Consider the following 12,728-nt stretch of genomic DNA (forward strand, 5'->3'; position numbering starts at 1 on the left):
CTTGGAGGCGTCTTCATCTGCTAAGGGAAGACACAGCAACAGGGATCAAGAAGGGACAGAGGGGAGCTGCCACACCAAAGTACAGTATGCCTCACTGGGATTACACTGGAGCTTCATCCATAGTAAATGTGGGAAGCAATTATTGCACTGCTGTGTTCTTGTCTGATTTTAAAACCATGTGGTCGATACATTCTGGCTGCTTGTTGATCCCAGTGGCAGCATACACTCTGAAGTGACACTGGTGAGCAAACCTGGACAGGAGTGAAGAAAAGAAGATGAGGGGCAGCAGAGAGATTCATTCTGAAATTTCAGTGTGTAAAAGGGTGTGGCTATTTTCCAGGAATGGGGAAGGAAGGCCGTCTGAAACAGAACTACAGTTCATCAGCTGCTCGTCTTATTCAACAAAAAATAACTGAGACGATCGCACCAAATGGATCCAAAGCCAAGCCAAAGCTTTACATACACAGTATGATGTGCTGTAATTTCCAGAACGTTTGTTCTCACTTTAAGACACCAGTGTGCTATTTTCCCAATGTGGTACACTTCCCTCAAAGTATTGTTGCCATAGCTTCTATTCCTTGTTTGTGACCATCATATTTTTTGAAAAGTAAAGGCCACATTGGCGTAAAATTCAAATGCTGATTAACACTCCCACTCTTTGACCTTCTCTCTTGTGCTACAGTGAAGCCAAACGTTTCATGCTAAACATATCTCAAAGACAAATCCAATTTTACTTTTAGAAAGAATCCTATTGATTTTTGTTGACCTTCTGACCAATAATGAAACACCATAATTACAGAAAACTTCTCATCTCATGGTCTGTTACCAACACAGCCACATCTGCTGTTCCTAATAATTGTCTCCGGACTTCAGACAGTCAAAGTAATTAGTTAAAACCTCATATCTCGACACACTTGGATATATTATTGATTAAGTAGGAGAGGGCCACTGTGATGACCATGAACTCAGCGTGATGATAGTCTCAGAGAAGCACACTAAACAAATATCACATGTCGGTTGGCGTTTCAGTTGACTATGGAACAGATTGTCATCCAGATATACATGGATAGCTAAATAGCAATAGCAATTTGATTAACTAGCTCAAACATTTTGAAACAGTTGAAAAACTGTAGTCATAATAGTATTTAATAGTATACCGCTTTATGTCATTTGGGCACTCTGGAGTTTTTCTTCTCTGCGGTGCGGTAATTAAAGCCCCATGTACGCAGATCGGTAGCTAACAACGTATAGGCGCTGTGCTTCACGAGATGATTTGCATGTGAAATATCAATACAGGAATTTTCAGGTGCAAAATGAATTTGTAGTGTGCACATTCCTCTTGTTGAATTGCAGGGAAGAAAGTATGCCTTTGACTGAAAGTCTGAGGTGTAATTTTCTCCTTTACATTTCAAGTTCAGCTGTGTGGGAGGCTTGTTATTCATGAGGATGCCACAAGAAAAGGCGCTCTCTCTCTCTCTCCTCTCTCTCTCTCTCTCTCTCTCTCTCTCTCTCTCTCTCTCTCTCCTCTCATCTCTCGCTGTGCTTGTCTTTGCTGCCCTAATTTCTTGGCAAGTGCTGCAGTGGGCTTGTTCTGTTGGCAGTCCATGCCTTATTGTTTGCTACTTTTTTTAACACCTACATAATGTATTTTATTAGAATCTGCTGTCAGACCCTGTCTGTTCCACTTCATCCCATCACTCTGTTTTTTTTTTTTCTTCCTGTAAAGGAGATGCGGGCTCTTAGCACCAAATAAACAACTAGCCTGTCGTCTTCTTCTTCTTCTTCTTCTTCTTGTCATGCATCCTCCTCTGTCTCTTTTCTGTGCGTTTCTCCCTCTGCCGGGAATTCAATTACCCTGGCTGTTGCTTTATGATATTGTGTTGACAACCGATGACGGATTCATTATCTCATCTCCTGGCATGACAGCTTTGTAGCAACAGGGCCGCCGCTGTTTCCCAGACTTCAGCGGTATGCGTTCAGCTTTACATCTGGACTGTATAACACTGTCTCTATCCATGCTGCTTCGCCTGAGTTTTCTTCCCCTCTCAATTAAAAGATGTTAAGGAAAATTAACAATCTTGTGGAGTAGTTTCATTAAAAGTAAAATAGTGATGGTTGTGGGAATAATTCACTAATGTAGTTAATGCTTAAAGAATTATGAATTAAACAACACGATAAAGAGAGATCTGGAGAATTTTCCCCTTTTTGTGCTTATTTGTGTCAGACTTCGTCATTTGCAGCTTCTCCTCATTTCGCATAAACGTTGCCCTCCATTGTGGAGAAATAATATATAAATATACCATGGTGAATTATGTTTGCATGTATTTGTTGAAAAAGTGAGACTCAAATGAAAGCTTTGGGATTTTTTTTCCTGAGTGTGTTGTTAATGAAAGGGCAGAGTCCTGGGTGACGGGAAGGTTGGCACACTAGCTGCTGAAAAAGGTCGCAGGAGCGTTGTGGCTCTGTTGTTTTAATATGGAAAGCTCTGCTGGGGTTAGAAGAAGGTTGCAGACAGTCACTGACTCTGGTCTCTTTGATCTCTCTTTTTTTTCTTCTTCCTCTTGTTAAAAATTGCACAAAACCTGAAAAGAACCTCATATAGCATGGCACGATAGAGTATGCTAATTAACAGAGACTGTGTGCCTTTCCCTTTTATTATGTCCATTTTTTAATAACACTCTTTGTGTTGCAGGGAATGAGTTTGGCCACCCTGAGTGGCTGGATTTCCCTAGAGAAGGGAACAATCAGAGTTACCACTACGCCCGGCGGCAGTTTAACCTCCTGGACACGGATCACCTCCGCTACTCTCAGCTCTACGCCTTTGACCGGGACATGAACCGGACCGAAGACAAGTACGGCTGGCTGGCTGCCCCACCTGTAAGGGCATCATACTCTCACTGTACAGTAGGCTTTGTGCACACCCTCTCAATGACTACAACCCACGTGAAAGTCTAATGTCACAGCAATCTTTAGTCACATACAAAATATGTAATAACCTCTAGTGTCCCAAACAAGTGGTATTAAATGATTAAGCTCACATACATGTATGTATGTATGATTATATATATATATATATATATATATATATATATATATATATATATATATATATATATATATATATATATAAATTGTTTTTTAAAGATTATTTTCGGTTACACTTTACTCTAAGGTATCTACATGATCCTACATCCTACATGATCTACGTGACATGACACTGTCATGAACGTGTCATAAAACTTTATAAACAAGTCATAAACGTTTATGCCATAACGCTTCTTTTACTAAGTGTCATTCAGTTATGGTTAGGGCTCATGTGTCATGACTGTGTCATGGTCATGTCATTCTTATGTAGAAAACCTGAAGTAAAGTCTTACCCGTGTAGCAAAGGGTCACAGGTGGGACCTGAACCAGCAGCTGCTGAGGCTCTATGCATGGGGCGCACGCTCATCCAGGTGAGCAAACTAGGCGCCCCAATTTAGTTCATATTTGATTTATTTCCATGCCACCATCTTTACACACCTTGCCAGTTTCCCAGTTTCTCCACTGGGGAGCAGTGAGGCAGGTGGCGGTAAATGCACCATAAAGAGAGGTCAAGGTAAACCGTAATAGATTTCACTCTTATCCTTAAGCCTCTCTCTTTGCCTACGTCCGAAGCCTATGGGAAAGAAATTATGTTTTTCTCTTGAGGGGCATAGTAGTGGGATAATGCAAATGAGAGTGTGGCTAAATTGACGGGGATTAGAAGTGAGTCTGTGTAATTGATTCAAAAATATCCCTTCCCTTACATGTTGTCAGATTCTTCACCTTGCTGCGTTACACTCTGACCTGCGTGTTTCTGCTCCACAGACAGACACATGTAGCACAGAAGGAAATGTATCATAGAGCAGAATTAGAGAGACGTGTCTGGTTCACAAGTATAACTTCTGCATATTGGCCCATCACTCAGAAGTGTGTTCCGCCTTACTGGAACCTCTTACACCCTTCACATCTGGATGTAACAGGGCGTTGGTGAGGGCGACGTAGGGCAAAGGAAAGCAGAGCCGGCCTGGTTTCTGAGCTCCCTTTTGGGGGAATGGGAGGGAATGCTGGTCCCAAGGATGTTACTGGCAGGGAAGATGCATGCATTTGGCAGCAGTACTGACCTGCTACACATTGGGTGCTGTTTTCCCTGGCAGACAGCCCTACAATGAATACGTAAGGACGTTGTCTAATTTAGTTCGTTCTTTGATTTAGTACCTCAAATCATTTGTAAAATGATTCTCTCAGATTCTTTAACAGCAGTCTGAAGGTGGTCGGTATGTTTATTGCTCTGGGCAGCTGGGAACAGGAAGCCCATCGATCACAAGGATCATTCCTGAATATTGGGCCTTTTTATTGACCGATGCCTCCGATAGCAAGAGTTTACTCTTTTAAAGTGTCCTGTAGCATAACACTAAATAAGGCCAGTAAATACATCTTATGAATGGCCAGAGTGGATGTGCTTATAATTAGTAAGCATGCTTTATTATGCTATTATCTTTGCTACTATTATGACATAATGTTCTTGATCATAGATGAGACAGGGATCTTTTGCCAAATTAAGCTGCTGAATAATTCTTCTGTGATCACCAGAAAGATTTTGACTGATTGTTGTCAGGATATTAAAATATTAGACATGAGACCACCAAAATTATAATAGTAATAATGAGGTAACATGGTAGTTGTCTCTACATTTAGAAAAAATGTCATTAACACAAGAAAACAAAGTTCAAAAGGTTGAGCCAATTACTGTGGAGCCCCGGTGCGCTGTACAGATTAGGGCTGGCGGAGACAAAAGTTGACATTTGTGAGAGGAGCGAGGTGAACTCTCTGGTTATGAATCAGTGGTCCGAGATCCCACTGTGACACACTGATGGCACAGTTACATATTCAATGACCAACATTCCAACAGTTGTAGAAATTTAGGACCAAAATTCTCACAATGTAACTGCTGCTACAAAGTATGTCTACAATGGGACAGTGTCTAGGGGCCTTTAGTTCAGTCCAAGTGAGTTCCAAGGCCAGGTCGAAATATGGTCCAGTCTGAATCAAGGCTAAGGAAGACCTACTCCAAAACCATTTGAAGTAGTATACATTATCAGTCTTCAAAGTGTTTTTAATGATGAACAGACATCAATTTGTTCAGTAAATATCTTGTCTGCAGTACATCCATCATTTCATGTTATTCTTTCTGGCCGGAAGTCCGTCCCCTTCCTCTGTCTCTGTGTTGGCGTTCTAACCTCTGGTTGGTTTCTGAGGACTATGGTTACCTGGTCCTCAGATCTCTGCAGGGTAAATCCAGACAGCCAGCTAGACTATCTGTCCAATCTGAGGACTATGGTTACCTGGTCCTCAGATCTCTGCAGGGTAAATCCAGACAGCTAGCTAGACTATCTGTCCAATCTGAGGACTATGGTTACCTGGTCCTCAGGTCTCTGCAGGGTAAATCCAGACAGCTAGCTAGACTATCTGTCCAATCTGAGGACTATGGTTACCTGGTCCTCAGATCTCTGCAGGGTAAATCCAGACAGCTAGCTAGACTATCTGTCCAATCTGAGGACTATGGTTACCTGGTCCTCAGATCTCTGCAGGGTAAATCCAGACAGCTAGCTAGACTATCTGTCCAATCTGAGGACTATGGTTACCTGGTCCTCAGGTCTCTGCAGGGTAAATCCAGACAGCTAGCTAGACTATCTGTCCAATCTGAGGACTATGGTTACCTGGTCCTCAGGTCTCTGCAGGGTAAATCCAGACAGCTAACTAGACTATCTGTCCAATCTGAGGACTACCTTACCTATCCAATTGGAGTTTTCTGTTGACGACTAAATCTACTTCTGAACGTTCCACCACAACAAGTTCCTTCCTGAGACTATTTTGTAGCCTACTTTGTATATGATTGTGATTGGATTAAAGAAATGCAAATAAACCAAAGCAGGTTTTTACTGTGTAAATAAATACTCTGTAGACTAGCCAGACCTTCCTCTGCAGCGCTGTGGAAGAAGGTCTGGCAAAGTGAGACAAGTATATCTAATGCACAGGATTTTGTTAAATCAATACACAAAGACACAATCCCTTAAACGGTTTGTCACTGGTTTTAAAAGACCAGCTGGAGAGAAATATTTTAGAAATTATTGTATTAGAAGTGACAAGAGGGAAGATGAGGAGTCAGAGAAGACACATGAATCAAAATAGGCGTTATGTAAAACTTAACCAGACTCAAGTAATAGACAGTGAATTTGTTTTTGAGGTGACCCTGCACTCTGGTCTCAGACCATGCTCGGAAGCAGCTGAGACAATAATGGCTTATTCAGGGATTTGATACAATATCTCAAAAACACTTTGTAGAACATCACTCACAGATAACGCCAATACCTACTCTGTGATTCTGCTGTATTAACCAGATGAGTCTGAATGCTCTGTGCACCTTGTCAATGACATTGCCAAGGTAATGGTGCTTAGTGGGAATTATTCTTTAGCTCAGTTTAATATTTCACTGTTGTGGGAGGATCCATGGGCGTATTGTAGTTAAAATGAGAAGCAGAATATGAACTCTGGGCAGCTCTCCCTGTTGTCCCAGGTGTAAGTGAACTAAGCGGAAAAGTCTCTGTTCTACTTATTCCCTATATTACTGAACGGGGATGCAACCTATTGCAGTTACCCATACGATGCTTTACTGCTGATATTTGAACACATAAAGCTAAAGAGTTTCCTAAAGTTTGATCATTAGGCCTGCCATGACATATTTGTGACAGGTTATGTTGTCTAGGTTAATGTCAAGTTGTCATAACAAAGATATTGACAGGTTATATCGTCTTGCTTAAAATGTCAAGTTGTCATGACAAACATCTCGAACAATGCTAACTTTGCATTAAAAGTGTCATACTGACAGTCATGAACATTCAAAACACCTGCATGTTCACGCCAGGTGTCCTGTTAGTTATGAGTCTTATGCACACCCCTTCAAATAAAGTGTTACACGTAAAACATCTTTCTACACTTAGATTTGTGTTTGCATTAGAAAGACAAGGGTCTTATTTTCTAATATTGAGCTAATTTAATCAATCATTCAACATTCATTTATGTAAAGCTTTACAGCCACCAGCAGGTATCCGAAGGGATTTAACGTGACATAATGAAAGAATAAAACATGGAATACAGTGACATGAGAAAAGGTTGAATACAAGCAGGAGAAAGAAAGGAAGAATGTCTCTACTACTACTATTATAAGCCTTTCTGTAAATAAGTTTTGAGTTTAGATTTAAATAGAACTACGGCTGTAAAAATAAATGTTAGGCGTATTAGTTCAGACAAATACACTAGGGCCAGGCCATTTACGGCTTAAAAACAAACTTTTAAAATCATTCAAATTCTAAGATGCACCGGGAGCCAATGGAGAGTGTAGAGCAGGGGTGTCAAACTCACTTCACTAAGGGCCCTAACACATGTTTTAGGTTATTGAAATGCTTTTATTTAATCAAAAAAGTCGAATATCTTTGACTGTATTATTGCATATCATATTTTCTTCTCACTTACAGTTTAGACGACATAAAGTCCCAAAGAAGTCAGGAAAAAGTTCCTTCCTAAACAACAGAAAATGTGACGACAACTTTGATAAAGTGACAACAACGTCAGAAAAAATTACAAATCTTCAAAAAATATAACAACAATGTCAGAAAAAGCGTCAATAACTAGGTAGGCCAAAATGTATTGTGAACCTAAATTGATGCGGGCCGGATCATAATCTGCGAGGGGCCGGATTTGGCCCATGGGCCTTGAGTTTGACACACTTGGTGTAGAGAATGGGAGGGAATGTGTGCACGTCTGGGGTTATTTGTTAAGCATTTTGCACAATTGAAGGCAAATGTTACTCTATGATTTTGTCACATAGCATTCCCAAAGCAAAGCCTACGGGAAAAGTCAAAACACTATTTTTCACCTCTTATCCAGCAGCATGTTACATCTTCAGATGTATTCCTTCATGTCTCTTGACTCCCCTGATACATACAGTGTTTGCCGGGGGCCAAAGCAACATTTAAATCCAACGTTTCCTCAAACTGTGCCGGTTACACCTGCAGCTGACATAACCTGCGTTCCAGGGAAGAAAAGGAGCGGCGAGGAGGGCCTGGTCTGCCGCTCCACGTTTCACCCAGAAGGGTAGAGGTTGGAATGAGGCTGCAGGCAGAGACAGAAACAGACACCTCCGCAACATATGTCAAACTAGAAGATGTTGCATGCATACGTTTGTGTCTTAGGGAGATATTTCTCTTGGTGCACACTTAAAAAGTATTAGATGATAATTTTGATTTTCTCTACAAACATCAACATATTCAGAATATGTCATTTTATGATCACCGCCAAGTCTGTTGATTGCACTTACATTTATTTATTCATAAGTGAGAAGGCACAGTTACTGTACTTGCTAATCGGGTCATGACTTGATGGATGCCGGATATTTTTGTTTTCCAAGGCTAAAGCAGCTCCGGGCGGCCAGAGGAGCTCGGCATTACTCTGAATCAGTGGACTTATCATGTAAAAAAGAACTTGGTCAAAGCCTGCAGACCGTCAGCTCATTTCCTTACCCTCCCTCCTCTCTGCCGGTCCAGTTGCAGGGGCGCTTATCTTCTCGTTCAGCCGTGAATATACGCTGCCCTGAAATTGGCTCGGGGAACAAGGCACTAAAAATAGGTGGCTCGGGTGACATTGATAATCTCTTCTAATGACACGTTAACAGTAGCTCGCTCCGCAGGAAAGTGATGGCTTCATCATGTGCAGCTGTCTAGAGCTGACAGTGTGTGCCTCGCACCATCCTGAGCCGCTGCTTTCTGCTGATGAGTGCCACCTCAAATTTGATGTGCGAGTGTTGCTCTGCTTTTTTGGAAATGTGTAGTGCACTGATATAAGGTGCCCTATTATAACTCTCTAAATCCAAGATGAGAAAGGTAATGACCAGCGGTGGAAGTTAGATCCTTTACTTAAGTCAAAGTACTGATAACACACTGTAAAAATACTCTGTTACAAGTAAAAGTACTGCATTGAAAATGTTACTCAAAGGTATAGTAAGTGATGTTAGTCCAAACATTTGAAAGTGCCGGCCGGTTAGTCTGGCTATCAGCAGACCGAGGCAAGCTCAGTAGATGTGAGACTGAGAGTTGGTGGGGGGGTCTGCTCTGTATTCTCTCTGCACAAGAGGCGGGACCAACAGGCAGTGTTCAAATGATGCAATTGGATAGTCCTTCAACCAATCAGACCAACTACCTGGGTGACATAGAAGTGACAGCAGCATCACGGGGTTGCTGCGCTTTTCTCTAACTATATTTCTTATACTGTCTGTGCTCTTCAGTGGCGTTCGGTGGCCGCTATGTTGAATGTAAACAAGAAGCTGATTGGTCGCTTCTCTATCGTCATCGTGTTATACCCACCAATAGCGCGCCAGGTAGATAAGCCAGTTTGTGATTGGTTCCCACAATATTGGGAACTGAAGCAGGAGAATTAAACGTGCAGGTTTCCAGACCGAGTGGGTGGGAGAAATTGAATCGCCAGGAGAGTGGGCGGGGCTTACCCGGTCTACTGTAGTTATATGTCCCTGAATCTGGGGGGCAGATCTTATGAAGGGGGGGGGGTGTATTTGTTTGGCAGTTTAGTTGAAATATCAAAATTTTTGCGCAGAATCACTTACTCCACCATTAAGTAGTGTATTTAAGTATCATCAGGAAAATGTACTTAAAGAATAAAAAGTAGATCTACTCAATGCAGAAAGATCCTCGCATGTTAGTTCAGTCAATCAACTAAGTGTTTAAGGGTCTAATCATATCACATGGCCCTTATGTTGTTAGGTAGTTTCAAATATAATAAAACACATTTTGTAAACTATGTGTTTTGTGTGCAAAAATCTTAATTTATAAAGTAACTGAAGCTCAGATGAATGTTGTGGAGTAGTTGCTTTGCCTAAAAAGGACAATATTTCCCTCTGAAATGTAGCAGAGTAGAAGGAGAAAGTGGCATGAAAAGACTCAAGGCACAATTACCTCAAATTAGTACTTAAGCACAGTAATTCAGTAAATGTATTTAGTTACATTCCACCACTGGTAGTGACTAGTCATTAGGAAATATTACTAGCTTTTCCTTTCTCTCTCTGTTTCTTCCTCCAGGCCTTTGTCAGCGCCAAGCATGAAGGGGACAAGGTGATCGTGTTTGACAGGGGGAACGTGCTCTTTATCTTCAACTTCCACCCCAGTAAGAGCTTCCAGGACTACAGGGTGGCTGTGGACGTCCCAGGGAAGTATCCTTTCAGCTCTGCTCTGGCACCTCGCTGCTCCATGCCTTTAAGCCTTCAGACGACGGCTTGTACACTCGCAGTGCCTCCTAGAGTAATGATGTCTCTGTTAGTTACTTCTGATATAGGACAACGGGAATAATCTTTCCAGCGCAACATAATCCCTAATTGTTGATATTTCAGAGGCAGTAAATGTCTGTTAGAAAGGGACAGAAAGGAGACAGAGTGGAAAGTTGGACTTTACCATGACACATGAACCCTAACCTTAGCCATAACTTGTCCTGATAAAACCGAATGACACTTTATGCATTATGTTTATGACTTGTTTATAATGTTTTATGACAGGTTCATGACAGTGTCATGTCACTCTTGTGTAGATACATTCAAGTAAAATTAGATTTTTTTTCTTCTCCTATGATAGACTTTGAGCGCTGTTGTTGCAGACGCAACTTGCGTTTGCCAACATCAAGCTGACAATTCAATTCAATTTTATTTATAGTATCAAATCATAACAAGAGTTATCTTGAGACACTTAACCGACCACTCTATAATTTACAGAAAGAGCAGGTCTAGACCACTCTATAATTTACAGAAAGAGCAGGTCTAGACCACTCTATAATTTATAAAGTCTCGACAATTCTTGGAATTTCCCAAGAGCAAGCACAGTGCAACAGTGGCGAGGAAAAACTCCCTTTGGGAAGAAACCTGGGACAGACCCAGGCTCTTGGTAGGCGGTCTGATGGGGCCGGTTGGGGGGGGTGATGAACAGTGGCAATAACAATCACAATAAAGATAATAGAACAGTGACTAAAGGATGTTAGTAGTTGTAGTTCATGTCATAGCAGGGCACTGCAGGGCATTACAGGGTGTAGCGTGGCACAGCACGGCATAGCTGGACGTAGCAGGACACAGCAGGGCATAGCTGGACGTAGCAGGACACAGCAGGGCATAGCTGGACGTAGCAGGACACAGCAGGGCATAGCTGGACGTAGCAGGACACAGCAGGGCATAGCTGGACGTAGCAGGAGACAGCAGGGCATAGCTGGATGAAGCAGGACCACAGCAACAGCTGCAACCAAGATCTTGGTGCCATCCTAATCCAAGAAAATATTCTAGGCGAAAAGAAAACATAAGGACTCCGGGGAGTAAACTCCCAGAACTAGGTTAGTAAAAGGCATTTCATGGCATTTTCATTTCAAAAAAACTCTGCAGCAGTCAAAGTTTCTGATCCTTCTGGAGGGGTTTACTGGTCTGGCTTACTTGAGATCAAATTAGGGGGAATGTGGCCCATGAATTTAATGAGTTTGACACCCCTGGATTAGCCGATTAAATAACTTAGTTGATTGACGCAACTGTTTGGATCGTTTCCAGTTTTTAAAATGTGAGGATCTTTTCTTTTCTTTTACCTTTTATACTTCATAGATCATAGAAGTCAAAGATCTTCAACAGGGGGTCCGGGACCCTTAGGGGGTCTTCAGACTCACTGCAGGGTGGCCTCCTAATTATTGTCAAAAAGGTTTTTCATGATTAAAATGTCTTAACACAATTCTAATTCTAATTATAAATTCTTAGCAAATATAACTGACCACTGATGATAGGCTCACTGGCCTACAGGTACTTCATTTTATATAATATACGTAGTAGGGGGTCCCTGCTCCATCTCTCTTTTAGTTAAGGGGTCCTTGGATTAAAAACTGTTGAAGACCCCTGCTTGAAGTACATTTTCCTGATGATTCTTACATTAGTACCTTCACTTCAGTAAAGGATCTGAATACTTCTTCCACTACTGCCATGTGCACCTTAACATTTTTAAAGCTTGCAGAGAGCATGTGAACTGTTTTATGAAGGCATGTGTCTGTGCAGTCTTCGGGCCAGAGTGAGATGAAGTAGGCCTACAACTCTTTGGTACAGTACAGATATTAATGGTTCCCAGTGGATGCATCTTATCAACTTCTCATCTAGCACCCCCAACTACAACACATTTCCACTTGTTGGACACTCCATGACAGGATTGTCTGAAGAGAGCTACGCTGTACTAACATTACGGTGCCACTAGTGTGGCTGTATAGCCATTTAAAGGAGGAGTCTAGCAATATTCTGTATTTCTCTTGTTGACAACAAACCCCATGAAAAGACCAGAATTAGAGTGCATTTGTACTTCCCTTAGCCTGGGGACCCAAACATTCTTTGTACTTTGAACAAAAAAAACAGGTCATGACTATGTAGTTTAATTTGTATTTCTAATTCATTTAGTGGCATTTTATTTTGAAAGATTATCAAATGTTGCGTGTGTGTGTGTGTGTGTGTGTGTGTGTGTGTGTGTGTGTGTGTGAGGGGGGGGTGGCGGGGGGGACTATTTAAACTGTGGATTTGGAGTGCTAACCTGTTGTAGTGCATTGTAATGAAGGAACATGATGCAAGGCCTAACTGATGT

General features: G+C 41.7%; 1 protein-coding gene across 1 annotated transcript in view; it reads left to right on the top strand.

The window, feature by feature from the left end:
• gbe1b (glucan (1,4-alpha-), branching enzyme 1b) overlaps positions 1–12,728 on the top strand; it is a 117,239-nt gene that overhangs the window by 76,890 nt on the left and 27,621 nt on the right. The window contains exons 13-14 of the mRNA XM_032504108.1: positions 2,693–2,877; positions 10,170–10,300. Of these exons, the coding sequence (XP_032359999.1) occupies positions 2,693–2,877; positions 10,170–10,300 (316 nt within the window). The remainder of the gene's footprint in view (positions 1–2,692; positions 2,878–10,169; positions 10,301–12,728) is intronic.

Source organism: Etheostoma spectabile, chromosome 3, assembly GCF_008692095.1.
Source record: "Etheostoma spectabile isolate EspeVRDwgs_2016 chromosome 3, UIUC_Espe_1.0, whole genome shotgun sequence".
Classification (NCBI taxonomy): domain Eukaryota; kingdom Metazoa; phylum Chordata; class Actinopteri; order Perciformes; family Percidae; genus Etheostoma; species Etheostoma spectabile.